At 41.7% G+C, this 18,988-nt stretch overlaps 1 protein-coding gene across 9 annotated transcripts in view; it reads right to left on the minus strand.

Moving 5' to 3' along the window:
- Nucleotides 1–18,988, minus strand: part of RYR2 (ryanodine receptor 2) — a 762,307-nt gene that overhangs the window by 245,097 nt on the left and 498,222 nt on the right. For all 9 annotated transcript variants that reach the window (XM_045437236.1, XM_045437235.1, XM_045437229.1 and 6 more), the window contains 7 exons: nt 11,990–12,198; nt 10,400–10,752; nt 8,697–8,811; nt 6,993–7,153; nt 4,926–5,085; nt 4,461–4,547; nt 1,512–1,738 (listed from right to left, as the gene is read on the minus strand). In XM_045437236.1, the coding sequence (XP_045293192.1) occupies nt 1,512–1,738; nt 4,461–4,547; nt 4,926–5,085; nt 6,993–7,153; nt 8,697–8,811; nt 10,400–10,752; nt 11,990–12,198 (1,312 nt within the window). The remainder of the gene's footprint in view (nt 1–1,511; nt 1,739–4,460; nt 4,548–4,925; nt 5,086–6,992; nt 7,154–8,696; nt 8,812–10,399; nt 10,753–11,989; nt 12,199–18,988) is intronic.

An 18,988-nucleotide genomic window follows, 5' to 3' on the forward strand; every position in this document is an offset into this window, starting at 1 on the left:
CAATATTCATACTTTAATAAGCTATGGATTTACATGGGAGGATAGCAAAAGAAATAACTTGTTATTCTATCTGTTACAAGGACATTATTTTATCTGTTTAAATATAAAATATAACACCTCCTTAGCACACGCCATACTGTTGTTGGTAAATATTCTCCCTCTTCTTCCGTCTGTCCTGTATATGGGGTAGTCTGATCTGCCCTACTTAGCTTGGGCTTGATTATATGACTTGCTTAGGCAGGTCATAAATAAAATAAATAAAATAAATAAAATGTGAGTGAATGTAACATCTGCCACAAGCAAAAAGAAGTTCTAAGAGACCTGAAGTGTCTGTTAACCCTCCTGTACATCCACCATTGGCCGTGGAAACTGTATGTCCCAGATCGGAGCTGCCCCATCAATTTGGGTCTCAGGGTAAGAAGGAGGAAGTCTGCACTCATAGCCCACCACAGCCTGGAGCAGAGCTACAGTGGACCAACAACCTCACGTAACATGAGCAAAAGATTCACGTCTGTTCACAAGCCACTGAGACGTGGGGTTGTTATTGCATTAAAAGCTAATATAATACCTTACACTCTTTAACAGTCCTCAATGGAGAAGTATTTTTCATAAGTCAATATCATTCTTTTATACATCAAATATTACACAGAGGGTCTACTATGGATGAAGCACTATGCACTGGTGATACGATGGTGAACAACATCGACACAATTCCTGCCCTAAGGGAGCTGACCATCTAGCTGAGGAGGGAAATCTTAACCAAAAAGTAGGTAAATTATGAACAGTGATATGTGTCACGAAGGAACCAGAGAACTAACATATATGTAGTGCCATCCCGAATTGTTAAGTATTAATTATTGGCCATGTCACTGGGGCATGAGAAAAAGCTTCTACTCAGCCACTAGATGGCACATCCCTTTGTTATTCTGAATTTGGGAACTCATCAGATTTTTCTTTGGCTTCTAGGAAGCCTGAAGCCACTGTGGGACTTTACCAACCACACAGAGTGATGTGGTGTGAGTGACCCCGTGCCAGTCTCGCCCTGGGCTTTGTTATTTTCCTGTCCTCACCTTGCCTGCATATCTGGTTCTAGTGACTCTTTTTTGTGCATTTGTATTTCATACATTTTGGGAAAATGACTCAAACTCTTCATGATCTATAGTGAGAGTTTATTTATTTACGTATTTATTTAATGTTTATTTATTTTTGAGGAAGAGAGAGAGAAAGAGCATGAGTAGGGAAGGGGCAGAGAGAGAGGGACACACAGAGTCTAAAGCAGGCTCCAGGCTTTGAGCTGTCAGCACACAGCCTGATGCGGGGCTCGAACTCACGAACCAGGAGATCATGACCTGAGCTGAAGTGGGACATTTAACTGACTGAGCCACTCAGGCACCCCAGAAATAAGATATTTTTAAGCTTCATTTTCTTTCCCCAGCAGCACACCTGAGCCCCCAGCCAATGGTCTAACTCAAAGGGCCCTAATCAGACGGTAAAGGGCACACAGGGCTGACCTGTTCTCCTCCGGGATATGGAGAGACATGAACTGCAGAGGATCCAAACACTGCACCAGCCAGCCTTGGCGCTCACTTATTCGAGACACATCTACCTTCAGGAACTGGTTGGGCATTCTGCTCCACAGGACGTGGGACAGAAACTGCACGTGGAGACGCGGGGGACACTGTGGCACAGGGTTTTTGTGCTCACTCTTGAATAATCCCGCGGAGAGAGGCATCACATTCTAGGGAGCAGAAAAAGAACTAATTTGTAACAATCCGTGGGGTTAATAACGTAATGACCACAGTTCTGTACAGGAAAGAGATCCTGGAAGCAAGATACCCTCTGTGTCCGGCAACGTTAATACAAGAAATAACAAAACTTGGGATGAATGGCTCCTGACAGGTCAAGAGGCAAAAATATCCTGAGAGAACATACCTAAAACTTCAGGGCTGGCAAACAGGCTTGGGGAGCTAGATTTCTTTCGCAAACACTCCCTGGTACGCTGAGAAGGCAGCTACAACCAAGTAGAACCACGTAACCTGCGTATTTTTTTTACCAAGCTGGGCCCTCGCCAAATCCGGCAAGCCTGCGGCTGTCTGCGGTACCAAACTCCAGGAAGAGTTGCACGCACTTGGCTCTCTCTCCTGGTCTGTCCTCTGTCGCCCACCTTATCCTTCAAGTGCTCACTCACTGGCTCCCTCACTCACAAGTCAGGTTTCTCAGGTTTCAGCAGCCAGTTCTACACCGGAGACAGCTCAACAGACAAACAGCACCATCACACAAGACAACAGAGTTCATCAGACATTAACACAATCTAATTGTTCTTCACCCTGCTCCAGCTTCAGTATGGATCACCTTCAGCCTTCCTAGTGCCTTCAGTCTGGTCTCAGGGCAACACAGGTCTCTACTTGGCCGAAGCTTATTCATTCACTCATGACCCTGACACCCCCTCCGCCTGCCCGTCATGGGCCATATGGAAACAACGATCTCACCTCTCCCATTACCTTCAGTGTCTCCCTCTCCCATAAAGTCTTGTCTACTGCGTACTTTCAGACTATCTCATCCTCCAGCTACCTTCCTATTCTCTTCTGATAATGGAGAGGGCGGGGAGGAAAGCCAGATACTGCTTTGGGCCCTGAGTGAACAAAACACACAAAACCCCTCCTCTCATCTAGCTTCCATATTTTTTTTTTAACTGGAAACATAAAATAGACAAAGTCAAAAAGCAAATTAAATAGCATATGACAAAAGAGGTCATGGTGGGGACCCAGGATAGAGGAAGCAGAATGCAGGGCAGCAATAATAAGGAGGATGATCATAATGGGTACGGCTGAGAAGGTGACGTCCCTTCCATGCAGAAGGGACAGTCAATGCAAAGGACCCAAGGAGGAAGTCTGCCTGGCAAGTCTGAGGAAGAGCTGGAGGCCAGATCAATCGATCAATTGATCTTTCTGTCTACATATTTATTCATCCAAATTTGCTGTCTTTCTCTAATTTTCAACCTTGAATTCACTGTTGTATAGCTTCATCCATCATTTTGCCCAAATTCTTCTGGCAAGGTCAGAAGCCCTCCTAACCAACAGGAGTCATGGATTCCTTTCATCCATATTACGTTTGCCTTTCTGTGGCTGCTGAGCATCTCATTTTACAAAGGTAGACATTTAGCTCACACAGTTTAAGGAGCATGTCCAAAGTCACCGAGCCAGCACTGTAAAACCTCCCACCGCACTCCACCCTGACGTGCACCTGGCATCTCAACTTGGACAACCACAAAATTCAATTCAGTTCCTTTTCCTGAATTTCAGCAAGCTCTTCCGCTTGTTGTCTTAGCATCCCTCAGTTTGTCCAAACTCAAAAAATTAATTTAATCCTTGATTCTTCATTCTCCTTGAGTACCTGAATCCAATTCATCAACGAATACTATCTGTCCAATTCACTGCCAAATTCTATTCATTTCTCCTCTAAAACATCTTCTCATTTACCCCTCTCTCTCTCCAACATGACTTCTCAGGCTCTCATCATCTCCCATGCGGATGGCATCAAATCATCAAAAACTCAGCACTTCTGCCTCTTCTCATTCTTGTGAGAACGGATACTTCTCCACATTGCCACCTCCACATTACTGCCAATGTATTTTTCCAAAACCGGTTTGCTTATGCTCAGTCCGTAGCTTCAAGTTTCCAATGGGATCAACACTGCCTATACAGTAGGTACCAACCTCTTAGAGAGGCACTCAAGGCCTTTCCAGGTTGGCTTCAGTCTACCTTCTATCAATGTTAATCTCCAGCCACATCCTGGAAGTCACTTTTTGTTACAGCCATATTGAATTCTTTAACCTTCAGCACTTTGACTCAAATATTTTTGCTTTCTCTTGCCCTTCCTCGGCCTAGGATGTCCTCTCCTACTAAATGTATTCTGAGATCTCTTATTCAACAGTTATGAGTCAACCTAAATGTCTCCTCTTCTCTTTGCTTTACCCGATCCATCCCCCTCCAACCTCCACCTTGTTCTTTCATTTGTTCCTGGAGTATTCTATACGTGCACTATTCTAGCACTTGCCACAATGTACCAGTTTCGTGTCGTTAAGCCCATTTACTAGCTCACCTGTGAGTTCCAGATAATCAAGTGGTATGTTATTTGGCATTTTTGTTCCAAATAAGCCTAGTTTTATTGAGTAATATATTTTTGATGACCAAAGAGAAAGCCTTTTTTGTTCTTCTTCTTACAGAATATTTAATAAGTAATTTAAATTGTGGCACAAACCCTTTCTAATAAATTAACATGGCCCTAGCCACCTGAAGGAAATTATAGAACTTTCAAGCATGGCTTACCTTTTTTTAAAAGAGTCACTTCTGTCACTAACATTGCTGCTAAAAAAAATACTGAGTTTATTTAAGGAGAAGTAGCTGCTATTCCCTAAGAGGAAGACCCCAAACAGAATACCAGCAATGAATCTTTCTTACCTTGATTCTTCCCAGCTCAAACTGGAAAACATTGGGACTTGTAGCTTGGGCAAAAGCTGCAGGAAATAACTTTGTACTTGGCTCCACCTTAGATAAAGAAATGAATTTGGAAGTATTAGTCAAAGAAGGAACACCAAGAAAAAATATTTTCTTTATAATGGCCAAGGAACACTTGACAGAAGGGGCCCAGACACTTTTGTGTTCTTTCAGATGGATCTCCTCTTTCAGCAAATATTCAGGGTATTTCATTTCGTTATTACGCGAACATTTTTGGAGGCCTGTACTGTTTCCCCTGAAGGGCAATGTTATTATTCAAAGAGAACTAAAAAGGCCCAATTAGGCTCATTTCGGTTTTCATTTTCGTCTGTTTTCTAAGGTACTTTCCGATCTTCTAGAATGTGCTTTTTGTGCATGGGGACAAAACGCTTTCTTCTCAGAAGCACGCCACCATCCCTGCCCACGGACCTGGTAGTAGGTGCTCAGCTCCTTGCCGTTGGCGGTGAATGTGAGAAGCCCACTGGCAGCATCCACCACGCACCCGATCTCCAGGCCATTATTGTTGCGTCCTTGCCCTGGGCTCATGCTCTCACCCGCGCACACCATATAGCAGTTGCTGCGTTTGATGCTGGATTTCAAAAAAAAAAAAAAAAAAAAACACAAAAAACAAAAAACAAAATACATTTTTATCTTTGTACGACCACAGATATAATAGAAAGTCTTGCAAACTAAACCTAAATTATGCTGTGCAAGCAACAAGCTCATGCTGTAATGGGAGAGGTGCACAATGGGCCGATTCTGTGATTCGGAGCAAAAACTCCACTGACGTCGTGGATATTCTGAATCCGGTCTTACACGTTTCTAAATTTTGCACCTAATGGAGACAGGTCAACAAGTCGGAAACAAGTAAAAACTGACCTGTGCCTTCCCCTCCAAAAACTCAAACCAAACTGGACCTTGTTCTGAGGTTCAAAAAAGTTTAACTAATAATCATCCAAATTTGCAATTTTCATTCTCCTCATTCTCATGTTTTTTTTTTGTTAATCACTTGTTCTGAGATGAGAAGCAGTCATTTCTGAACACTGTCAAAGTCCTTACGCAAATTCTACCTGAGCCATCAGTGATTCAACATATTTAAAATTTGGCTAACATTACGCCCCTTTGTGGACAATTCCTGGTGATCTGTTATGAGAGAAAGAATTAGCTAGAATATGCATAACATCACTGATGTTAACAACAAACCCCCACCTGAGTTTCACCCCCACCAAAACCTTTCCCAGAGATGGTAATAAACCTAAAGTGACTTGAGTTTTGCCTCCTTCCCTTTCTCTGCCACAGCAGAGTGAAAATGTTAATGAAACTAGCAAAAAAAAAAAAAAAAAAAAAAAAAAGTCAAAGGCAGGCAAGTAGGAGGAAAAGAAAAAGAAGGCTGAGATAAAAATCAGTTTTGGAATAATCAGGTTGGCTGTGTTTCTTTGCACTCCTTACAAAACAGTCAACAACACTTCCCTGCCCTCTATTTCTTACACTAAGATCATCTATCCAGGTATCCCGTCCCTCTGTTGGGTTATTTCCTTGTACCGTTGCCATCTTTGAAAATCAAATGTGTCCTTCAAGAATGTTCCCAGAGACAGGTGGGTATGGGGCTCCCATACTGTTGTAAAGAAAGCACTCTTTCCTGGACATTCTGGCTTGGCCCATGGTCTCAAGGGCTAAGTTCCACAGTTTTAAGTGTTACAACCCGAAGGCAGGAGAGTGAGCTTCTGGTCACCAAAAATGATGATGCAGGTATATAAGAAAAGCAACATTATGGCGGACTCCCTCTATGACACCTGTCACAGCAGATCAGAGAGGATGCATGGGCACAAAAGACAGATGCAAATGGCCAGATCTTCTCTTGTCTTATTCCACAAGGAAGATAGCCTTCTTCACTTTTTTGAAGGTTTGGTTTGAGTTTGGTTTGTTTTACAAATGAAAAAAGGATGGCACACAAAGTGTAACTGACTTACCCAAAGCCACACAGCGAGTCAATGGCAAAGCTGAGGAAAGAACCCACTTCTCCTCAGTCTGAGTTAAAATGTGTCCACCTGGTCTAAACTACTAGCCCACACTGTCTCCACAGTTTTCTCCCCACCGCATAAACCGTTCCCAAAGATACATTTCAGACCATAAAAGCCTCACATCCACCCATCTCTAATCCCTCAAACAAAGGCTTAGTGCTGGCAACCCAAGCTGTTAGTCACGTACGAGGTCACCTGAAGGAATGTAGACTATTACCCACAAAGGATGCACTGCTCTTACTTTCTAATGTTTTTCACTTTTAATGTATTCAGATTCCTCACTGGCTTGTACGCATAACAAAACGGACACTGACATGAATGGTTTCATGATATTGTTCCTATAAATACAACATGATCCTGGACAGGAAATCCAAGGGGGGAAAAAAACCCAAAAAAACAAAAAAAACACCTAGGTTTATCAACATGTTTATCAGATGTCATTCACATAAGAAAAAAAAAATTGAGAAAAACCGACCTTTCATGTACTTTTCCCTTTTCATCTCCTAGAGTAACGGTTACTGTACGAACTCTGTCCAAGTCAAAGCCTGTATCATACTGATGGAAATCTGATGTAATCCAGCCCACCCAGACGTTAGCAGGTTCTTGGCCGGGAAAGATTCTCACTGAGTAATAGTACTGTCAAGACAGCAAAAGCAAGTGTTGGCAAAGTTAAAAAGAAACAAAACTTTGATACGCAATGCCTTTGAATTGCCTGACTGCATTTCTTTGTTTAAAATCATTCCGCCTAATTAAAATGTAACAAGAACAAAGAGCGGACACTGGAAGAAGATAAGTCTTAAAGCGGAGATAATGGAAAGGACATCAGAAATAATGGGAAGAAGAGAAATGACCTTGTCGCAGCAAACACACTAAATAATTTGAGGTCTTTTATACTCCTAAAATATGGGTACAACTGTATGTGCACATACATAGCATATTTATGTAATAAAATCACCAATCCATTCAGGCAGATAAACTTCAAATTCTGGAAACTTACACAAGCACACTAATTTATGCTAGTGTTTTATAACTGTCACCCACCTTTTTGAATATGCTTTGCCTTTCCTATCAATAATACTTTGACACCTTAAAATCACTTTGAGGGCGCCCGTGTAGCTCAGTTGATTAAGCATCCAACTCTTGATTTCGGCTCAGGTCATGATCTCACGATTCAGAAGACTGAGCCCCAGGTCGGGCTCTGTGCTGAAAGCGCGGAACATGGTTGGGATTCTCTCTCTTCCTCGCTCTCCTCCCCTCCCCCCAAATCTCTCTTTCTCTCTATCAAAATAAATAAAAATTAAAAAAAAATCACTTTGAAATAGTTCAGATCTAATATGTAAAAATCTAGCTCAAACATGGTGGCACTCTACAAGGGATGTAATTATACATTTTTTTCCCATTTGGTGTTTTAGGAAAAGTTGTTTTGAAAAATTTGTTTTTTAAAGCATTGTTTATTTATTTATTTATTTTTAAAGTTTTATTTATTTGAGAGAGACAGCACGCACACGCGTGCGAGTGGGGGAGGGGCACAGAATGAGAGGAAGGGAGAATCCCAACCAGGCTCTGCACTATCAGCACAGAGCTGGACACGGGGCTCGAACTCATGAACTGCAATATCATGACCTGAGCCAAAGTTAGACACTTAACTGAACGAACCATTCAGGTTCCCCTATTTTCTTTTAATTTTTAAATTTTTATTTATTTAGTAAGTAGGCTCTACACCTAACATGGGGCTTGAACTCACCACCCTGAGACCAAGAGTGGCATGCTCTATCTACCGAGTCAGCCAAGCACCCCGGTTTAAACATGAATTGGCAGAGAGCAAAACATGACCTCCAACAAAGTATGATAAATGATCTTCCTTTAGACATATCACTAAGATGAAGGAAATTATATGCACTTGGAAGAATTAAGTGGAAATTAAAATTTTCCCAGGAAACATGAGAGCAAAATCAGGATTAAGCATGTCATAAAGTTATCTTGCCTAAAACACTTCTCTTACCACATAATACACCTCAGAATATACCTGTATTTTCTTCAACTTTCAGTCCCCAAAATAGAAGCAAAGATTTATTTTAAAATAAGTCAGCTACAGAGGATGAATGAGAAGGAACTCTTTGACATGAAACACACAATAACTGACAAAGAGAAAGAAGTGACAAAAGCTTCAACCTCATACCGTGGACGTTTGCATCAAGTAATCATAATCATCCCGATCATCTGCAAGGACATCTTCCGTGAGCCTTGCAGAATGGCTCGTGCTATAATCTGGCTTTGTTCTTCTAAGCAAAAATCTGAAATATAGTACAGGACTGGGGATCAGCAACATTAAAAATCTCTGCCTACTTAAAACATGTGCATATCATCAATTTAGTAGAGTGGTTCACAACCAGGGCTATTTTGGTTCCCTAAACTATGCCTTTATCTCCCAACTGGAGATACTTATAGTTGACACATTGGGGGTGGGGGGTGGGGGTGGGGGTGTGCCACTGGCATTTAGGGGGTGTGCCCTGGAGGCCAGGGATGTGACTAAATATCCTTCAATTAACATGGCAGACTCTCACAACAAATAATTATCTGAACTACAGTGTCAATCACGCTGATCTGGAGAAATTAAGATTTAGTGCAAAAAAGGATACTAAAATAACTTGCCTTGTGTCTATAAAAAATACTATTTAGAGAGAATACTTTAAGTTTCAACCAAGAACGTAAATATAAACATCTTAAAAACTCTTTGGAGAAAATACTTGTAAATTATATATAAGGGGTTAATATCCAGATTATATAAAGAAATCCTACAACTCAAAAACAAAGAAGCAAATAACCCAATAAAAAAAATGGGCAAAGAACCTGAAAAGACGTTTCTCCAAAGATGATATACAAATGGCCTAGAAATATATGAAAAGATGTTCAAGATCACTGAACATCAGGAAAATGCAAATCAAAACCACAAGAAGACACTAATTCACAGCCATTAGGAGGGCCATCATCAAAAAGACAGAAAGTAACAAGTGTTGACGAGAATGTGGAGAAATTGAACCCTCGTGCAGTGTTGGTGGGAATGTAAAATGGCACAGCTGCTGTGGGAAACAGCATGAAGGTTCCTCACAAACTTAAACACAGAACTAGCAGCAACCACACTTCTGGGTATGTATCAAAAGTAATTTAAAGCAGGGCCTCAAAAATACATGTGCACACGCAGTTCACATCGGCACTATTCACAAGAGCTAAGAGGAAGAATCAACCCCAATATCCATCAACGGACAGATGGATAAGCAAAATATGTACATACAGAGTGGGGTATTACTCAGCCTTACAAAGGAAGGAAATTCTGGCACGTGCAGTGACATGGATGAACCTTGAGGATATTAGGCTGAGTTAAGCCAATCCCACACAGAAGAGAAAAACACAGTATGAATCCACATTTATAAAGTGGTCAAATTCATAGAAATAAAAAGGAGAATGGGGATTACAAGAGGCTAGGGGGAGGTGGAAAAGGAGAGTTGTCTAATGTCTAATAGTTGTCTAATAGAGAGTTTCAATTTTGCAAGCTGAGAAAGTTCTGAAGACCTGTTTCACGACTATGTGAACATGCTTAACACTATGCAACCATACACTTAAAAAATGGTTTAAATGGTAGATTTTGTTAGGCGTTTCTCACCACGATAAAAAAAGTGCATTAAGTAAGTAACTTCTGGGATAGATTATGTCTGTGGTAACAAATTCGATGACAAACAGGTTGCGTCCCTGTCGCCTGTCCAATCCTTTATGCGTAAAGGAGAAGGAGAGGGAAGGACAAATGGACCCTGGGAAATCCCTCGCTCTGTACCCCTCCCCACAAAATAACTGCATATTTGAAATTATGTTCCATGTATCAATGACCTTTGTTTCAGACGAGAGGGCTTTTCCTGAGCATAGTCTTTGTGGTTATTAAACTCTGGTTTTGTGGCTTCCTTGTCTTTGTCAACACGGTCTGGCACCAGATGGCCATGAGCTGTCTTCATTAGAACCTCAAAGTCAGAATCTGCATCGTAATCCTCCAGATCATTCTTGGGCCCAAAGAGGCCGGCGCCTGGGAGCCCGCCTGCCACCGTCTTGGAGAAAACCTCGGCACACTCGATTGGCATGCTCAGGCGATAGAACATGATGTCGGCAGTGCTGTTCTGAGCGCCAAAGGACTTCTGGGTGACTTTTAAACACGGAGAACTGTCGATGGTGCCGTCTATTCTGGTCACCTAGCGAATGAAGAAGTGATAGTTCAAATTCGAATCAACACAGTCAACCTCCTGATGCTAAAGATTGCTAACACACATCACGTCTTTAAAACCCCAAACACGGCCCACACTTGGCATAATTTTGTAAATGACGAGATTAAACACAGGGAGTACTGTGTTCCAGATAGACTCATAGCTCTGCCTTTTTTTCTTTTTAATTCAATTTAGTTAACATGTAGTGTAATAATGATTTCAGGAATAGAATTCAGTGATTCATCACTTACATATGACACCCACTGCTCATCCCAGCAAATGCCCTCCTTAATGCCCATCACCTATTTAGCCCGTCCTCCCACCCACTGCCCCTCCGACAACGTTCAGTCTGTTCTCTTTATTTAAGAGTCTCTTATGGTTTGGAGTGCTTGGGTGGCTTAGTCGGTTAAGCATCCGACTTCGGCTCAGGTCATGATCTCATGGCTTGTGGGTTTGAGCCCTGAGTCAGGCTCTGTGCTCAGAGGTCAGAACCTGGAGCCTGCTTTGGATTCTGTGTCTCTGTCTCTCTCTGCTCCTCCCTCATTCATGCGCTCACTCACTCTCTCTCTCTCTCTGCTCAAAAATAAACATTAAAACAAAAAAAAATTTTTTTTTAATTTTTTTTTTCAACGTTTATTTATTTTTGGGACAGAGAGAGACAGAGCATGAACGGGGGAGGGGCAGAGAGAGAGGGAGACACAGAATCGGAAACAGGCTCCAGGCTCTGAGCCATCAGCCCAGAGCCCGACGCGGGGCTCGAACTCACGGACCGCGAGATCGTGTCCTGGCTGAAGTCAGACGCTTAACCGACTGCGCCACCCAGGCGCCCCAAAACAAAAAATTTTTAAATAAAAAAGAGTCTCTATGGTTTTTATCTTATTTTTCCGTTTTTATCTTATTTTTCCTTCCCTTCCCCCATGTTCATCTGTTCTTTCTAACTCAAAAGATAGTTTGGAAAATTCATGTTAAAATTACATTCATTCAGACTGAGCCTGGTGTTGCTTATATAAAAACAGAATTAATTATTGTTAATCAGTCTAATCAGGTGCTCATAAAGTACCTATAATCAGAGCCTCATGCTGTGCTCAGACTCCATTACTGTGTAACACAGTAGGGCCACCTTTCTAAGTAAGTGGCAATAATCGTCCAAGTGGGAATTCCCAAGTGTAAAGACATTCCACCCCTGGCTTTTGGCAACGGTATGAATTTTAAAGAAAAAGCAAACCTCGATATGCTCATGGTTTGAAGGGACCTGGAGAAACTGAGGAAGCCTCTTGCTTAGCCACATGGTAATATCCCTGTTTGTGTTCACAGCAAACGGTTCGTAACCCTCTTGTAAGCCACAGATGGTGAAATATTTCAAGGTGCTGACATCCTTTCCAAAGTTCATCCTGCCCACCTGAGCCACTCCAAGGCTACAGACAGGAATGAATCCTGGGAAGAAAAGAAAAAAACAAAATGTTCTGTATCATTGGTATAAGAGCCTGTTTGTTTGGAATTTCCAAAAGCACCGCTCTGGAACTCTCGTCTCTGAGAGAGTCGTCGGCATAAAGTAAAACAGTAGTTCGAGAGAGAGACCACTGTTATTAAGTATTACATGTAAGGGTCAAAAGACCAGTGTTGGCTCATGGTTCACTGAACGTGGCCCCTAGATAAGGCTCTTCTTTTACCCTGGACTCCTGTGAAGAAGGTTAGGTGCTCAGCAGCCCCTCGTCCTCCAGGGATCTTAGGGTGTACAGCAATGGAAGGATGTCGCCATCACACAGCCTCTTAGCTCAGGAGTGCACGGGACTCTCTCAGAAGGAAGGTGAGAAGGAGGGAAATGCCCAAGTGGGTTTGTCCTTCGATCTAGCACAAGCACTTGAAAACGTGCAACTACCAAACAGAGCCTAAGCCACAGATTTCTTTGCACATAACTCAAGGAAAAAAGGATTGGAAGCAACAAATTAAAAAAAAATTTTTGATGTTTATTTATTTTTGAGAGAGAGAGAGAGAGACAGTGGGGGAGGGGCAGAGAGAGAGAGGGAGACACAGAATCTGCAGCAGGCTCCAGGCTCCAAGCTGTCAGCACAGAGCCCAACACAGCGCTTGAACCCACAAACCGTGAGATCATGACCTGAGCCGAAGTCAGACTGCGCCACCCAGGCACCCCTTAAATATTTTTTTAATGTTTATTTCTGAGAGTGAGAGAGCATGTGGGTGCGAGCGGGGGAGTGGCAGAGAGAGAGGGAGACAGAATCCGAAGAAGCAGGCTCCAGGCTCTGAGCTGTCAGCACAGAGCCCGACGCTGGGCTCGGACTCATGAACCATGAGATCATGACCTCGGCTGAAGTCGGACGCTTAACTGACTGAGCCACCCAGATACCCCTGGAAGCAACATTTTTAAAGGTTTTCATTTGCTTGTAGCTGCTTTTGATCTATGAAGAAAACTGTGTCCCCCCTTTTTTCTGGGGTACACTACACCTAAGCGTAGAAAATAAAAAGAAATATAAATAAATAAGTAAATAAATATTCAGATGTAGTTGCTAAAAATCCCACTGAAACTCCTCCATCTGTCCCTTACCCTTTGGTGTCACTGCCATTACAGATTAAGCAGGGCAATCCACACCTAACCTAAATAATTAAGACATGAAATTCAAAATGTAAGTTAAAGTAAACAAGAAACGAAATCAAAAGCAACAGCAATAAGCGACGGGGGAAAACCAAAATATTTCATCAGCTAATGTAATGAGTTGCAAGGTTAGTACATCTTCCTGCTACTGAATGAACAGGGGAGAACATATTAACATTGTTAATTGTTTTTTTGAATTCTTTGGAAACAACGGTCTTTAGCAAAGGGCTGTGATGATCATTTTCAGTGTTGGGGGGCTGCTTAGGTACTCTTCCTTTCCTTCTATAGTATTTTACACAGAAATTCAAGTAGCATAATAAACAAGGTCAGTATTGGAATGGAGACTACAGAGCAGAGGATGTAACTTACAGGTCAAAGAAGCAGTGGATCCTACGAATAAGCCAGCAACTGTCTACCGTGATGACTTACGCTTCATCCTCCGTTAAAATTAGTCAATGTAGGGGCCCCTGGGTTGCTCAGATTGCTAAGCATCCATCTTTGGTTCAAGTCATGATCTCCTGACTTGTGAATTCAAGCCCTGCATCAGGTCTGTGCTGACAGCTCAGAGCCTGGAGCCTGCTTGGGGTTCTGTGTCTCCCTCCCTCTCCGCCCCTCCCCCACTCATTCTCTCTCTCTCTCTCTCTCTCTCTCTCTCTAAAATAAACATTAATTTTTTTGGGGCGCCTGGGTGGCGCAGTCGGTTAAGCGTCCGACTTCAGCCAGGTCACGATCTCGCGGTCCGTGAGTTCGAGCCCCGCGTCAGGCTCTGGGCTGATGGCTCAGAGCCTGGAGCCTGTTTCCGATTCTGTGTCTCCCTCTCTCTCTGCCCCTCCCCCGTTCATGCTCTGTCTCTCTCTGTCCCAAAAATAAATAAACGTTGAAAAAAAAATTACTATAAAATAAACATTAATTTTTTTAAATTAGTGAATATAAAAGCAATATATAATCCTCAAAATAGCACAAGACAATAAAAATTACATCCTATAATTCATAATGATTTCACGCAGTTTGTATTCATCAATATATACTCAAATAAACAGTTGTATAACAGTGTTACCGGCCAGGAAGCAAGAACACATCCAGCTGTGTTCAAGGAAGCGTGAATGATGAGTTTCTAGTTAAAACTAAAGCCCACAGCTGTGCGTACAGCTGTGACAGCTTTTGAAGTGTCAGTCAAGGGAAATTGTTTTCAATAAGTGTCTAGAAAGGAATCAAAGAAAATGACTGCATAAATACAATAGATCTGAGACAGGTTGAAATACATTTGCACAAACTGGCATATCTAACATCCATTCGACATAAACTGGGGGATACCAAGACAGAAACATCTCTGATTGTAAATACGCATTTCTTTCTAGCCACATTATATGTAGAAGGAATCCCTATCCTATAAGTGAAGTTATAAATACCCACATAGATCTCTGGGTGTTTGTTATATTAATATCTGAACTTTTCCACATGTTTGAAATATTTTCATTTATTTTTTTAAGTTCATTTTATTCATTTTGAGACAGAGAGAGAGAGCACGAGCAGGGGAGGGGCAGAGAGAGGGAGGGAGAAACCTAAGCAGGCCCTATGCTGTCAGTGGGAAGCCCAACTCGGGACATCATCCCACAAAACGTGAGATCATGACCTGAGCCAAAATCAAGAGCCAGATGCTCAACCGACTGAGCCACCCAGGAGCCCCAGGAAATCTTTTCATTTAAAAAACCAAGTAACTAGGGTTGCACACAACGATTTATGTCCCAAACTGTTCACTATGGCTGCGTTTATGATCACAGAAAATATTTTGCACACTAAATATGTTTTTCCATTGATATGTAATACTATTTAACTTTCGAATCTGGTTTTCAAATGGTCATTATTATATACAAAAATATTCATAGTACATATTATTTTAAGAAAGAAAGACATAGCATATGATTAGTTTTTAAAGATGGAAAGGCAAGGGGTGCCTGGGTGGCTCACTTGGTTGGGCATCTGATTTCGGCTCAGGTCATGATCTCATGGTCTCCCAGGTTCAAGCCCCATGTTGGACTCTGTGCTGACAGCTCAGAGCCTGGAGCCTGCTTGGGATTCTGTGTCTCCCTCTCTCTCTCTCTGTCCCTTCGCCACTCGTGCTCTCTCTGTCTCTGTCTCTCTCTCAAAAATAATAAACAAACAGTAAAAAATTATTTTAAAAATAGATGGGAAAGCATTAGAAGTTTTTTAATTAAAAGAAGTTACAGAGGGGCACCTGGGTGGCTCAGTCAGTTGGGCGTCCAACTCTTGATCTCGGCTCAGGTCGTGATCCCATGGTTCCTGGGATCGAGCCCCATCTTGGGCTCCAGGCTGACAGTGCGGAGCCTGCTTTGGATTCTCTCTCTACCTCTTTCTCTGCCCCTCTCCCTCCCCCTCTATCAAAATAAATAAACCTTAACAAAATGTTATAAAATGGTGGAATTTTTAACACTCTTTGTTCTTTTTCTGTCTCTCAACAGATTTTCTTCAATGAATATGCATTTTGCTATAAAAACAACTGACAGATTTTGTGAAAATAAACTATTCGTTTAATAAACTGGAAAACTGGAATATACCTACATCTTCCTCACACAGACACGTGTACAATCGTGTGGGTAGCGCGGATGGTCCAACAACAAGGGCAGCCTGCTAAAGCGCAAAGTCTCAATGCTGGTGAGTGTCCAGTGAGTTACCGGAAATCTTGCCACTAAAATTAAACTGGTCCAAGATTTATGTAGAGCAATTCAGTAATGTGCATTAAGACACTTTCAACCATTCATTTCCTTATCCAATAAATATTGATGAGCAGCTACCATGTTCCAGAAACTGGGGACAATAGCTCACTGACACACAGACATGAGCCCAAAGGTTCTCACAGCCTAATGAGGTGGGAAGACAAGGAAAGACATCACACCTCTCGACCCATCTCTGGAGATGGGGTGCTAAGAGCAGAGGAAAAGGAGAGAGAGAAAATTCAGGAAGGTTTCTTAGAGGAGTTCTCACCTAAGATGGTAGACAGGCCTAGATACTAGGAAATGACTTAGATCAGTTTCAAGTCTGAGAGACCTGCATTAAAATCTTAGTTCCAGCGCTTCTCAGCTATTTGCCCTTTGACAGGTTACTTAAATTCTCTAAGCTTTAATCCTTTCTTCTATAACGTCTACCCCATACATTACAGGTTTTTTTTTTTTTTTAAGTTTGTTTATTTTTGAGAGATAGAATGTGAGTGTGGGAGGGGCAGAGACAGAGAGAGACACAGAATCGGAAGAAGGCTCCAGGCTGTCAGCACAGAGGTTGGCACGGGTCTCGAACTCACAAACCATGAGTTCACGACCTATGCTGAAGTTGGATGCTTAGGTGACTGAGCCACCAGGCACGCCCCCCCCCCCCCACCATAGATTACAGTTTTAAAAATGAGATCCTCGGGGTGCCTGGGTGGCTCAGTCGGTTAAGCATCCGACTTCGGCTCAGGTCACGATCTCATGGTCCGTGAGTTCGATCCCCGCGTCGGGCTCTGTGCTGACCGCTCAGAGCCTGGAGCCTGTTTCAGATTCTGTGTCTCCCTCTCTCTCTGCCCCTCCCCTGTTCATGCTCTGTCTCTCTCTGTCTCAAAAATAAATAATAAAAAACGTTAAAAAAAAAAATGAGATCCTCTATGAGCAGTGCTTAAAACATGGATGCTCGGTGAACAAAATTAAATTGGGAAAAAAAAGAAAAGGTTAAAGAAACTAAATACTCATAATAAGAGAATGGATAATTTTGATACATACACAAAATTAAGTATGTACAGGATTCATCAAGAGGAAACTGTAGGGAGAGAAGAAAACCAAACGGGGAAATAATAACACGTGGTGATTCCATGTGAAGGGTAAACAGGTGTCCATTGCACTATTCTTGCCCTTTTCTGAAAGGCTATTTCTCAAAATATAAAGTTGGCTAAAAAAAATCAAAAGCCATATTTGGGGCACCTGGGTGGCTCAGTTGGTTAAGCGTCCAACTTCAGTTCAGGTCATGATCTCACAGTCTGTGGGTTCAAGCCCCCGCATCGGGCTCTGTGCTGACAGCTCTGAGCCTGGATCCTGCTTCAGATTCTGTGTCTCCCTTTTTTTCTGCCCCTCCCCTGCTTGTGCTCTGTCTCTCCCTCTCTCTCTCAAAATTAAATAAACTTAAAAAAATTTTTTTTCAAGCTATGTAAAATGTTTTTATATCTTGGAACAACATACATAATATTAAGTTAAAAAGGTGGCTGTGGACATTTATTTTTCCATATCAATGCTTTAAATGGGGAAAAAATACATGAAAGCCAAATTTCTCTCTGGGTAGTGGGGATATATACAGCTTTTAGCCATTTTTGTTACACTTCTTTGTATTTTCCAAATATTTGACAAGAATTTGTTACTTTTTAATAAACAGATATAATTTTTCATTAATTTATGGCAGATATAGACTTGTAGATGATATTTTTACTACTTTGCTATCTTAGTCCTCTTTAAAGGAAGGTATTAAGAAAGTATATCCAGAATTAGAATTTTTCTTTTTAATTTACATGAAGCTGAACTGAATAAAAATTAAATCATACTGTGACTTCTGAAGATGGGAGTTTTAGTAACTTCTGTGATAATAAGAACCAATATTTCTATAAATTATATATTTTTACATTAGCATACATACAGCAAGAACAACTAGACGGCAATGACATCAGAGAACAAAGAGTGGAAGAAAACTACACGTACTTTTTGGTCACGGGACAAAAGGGCCAGAGCTCAGTCACTTCCAGTTGGCCAGTACTTGGCAAAGGGCACCGTAAAAAGGTGCAGACGATGGATGACATGGCCATCACACGAGGCTCCCTAGTAGTGACTAATGTTCCCTGAGTGTTTATCTGATGTTCATCTCACTGAACACGAACAACCATTTGGTGAGACAGGAATCGTTACCACTTTCTAGACAAGGCAACCCACATTTTAGCTGAAATCACTTGCTCACAACTGGGTGGCCGGAAAGGAAACCCAGGCCTGCCAGATCCTACGATCCACACTTTAGGCCAGGGCCATAAATAAGCAGAGAGTAGAGATATTAGGTTTTGTGGGCCAAACTACTCAAACCTCAGTTGAAGTATAAAAGTGGCCACAGACAGTATATAAATGAATAAGCATGACTGTATTCCAATAAAACTTTATTTACAGAAACAGGTGGCAGGCTGGATCTGGTTCTCAGGCCTTAGTATGCCAACCCCTGCTCTAAGTCACTATTCAACCCTGTCTCCATTTAGTATCAGGTCTTGCCATTCAGCAAATATTTAATGAATACCTGGCATATGCCAAGATCTGTTCTTGGCTGGAGATATAGCTGTGAGCAGACTGGAAAGAGTCCCTAACCCTCTGGAGCTTACCTTTGTGTAGGCATAACAAGTAAATAGTTATATCTATATCTATAGAGTATACATTTATATAGATATAGATATAACTATGCACACACACATATACACAAAGTATATAATAATACAATGTATATATAACGTATATATAATATAATATGATGTAATATAATATAATATAGTATATTATCATACATAATATAATGTCAGGAAATGACAAACGCAATCAAGACTGA

Source organism: Leopardus geoffroyi, chromosome D2 (genome assembly GCF_018350155.1).
Source record: "Leopardus geoffroyi isolate Oge1 chromosome D2, O.geoffroyi_Oge1_pat1.0, whole genome shotgun sequence".
NCBI classification, from domain to species: domain Eukaryota; kingdom Metazoa; phylum Chordata; class Mammalia; order Carnivora; family Felidae; genus Leopardus; species Leopardus geoffroyi.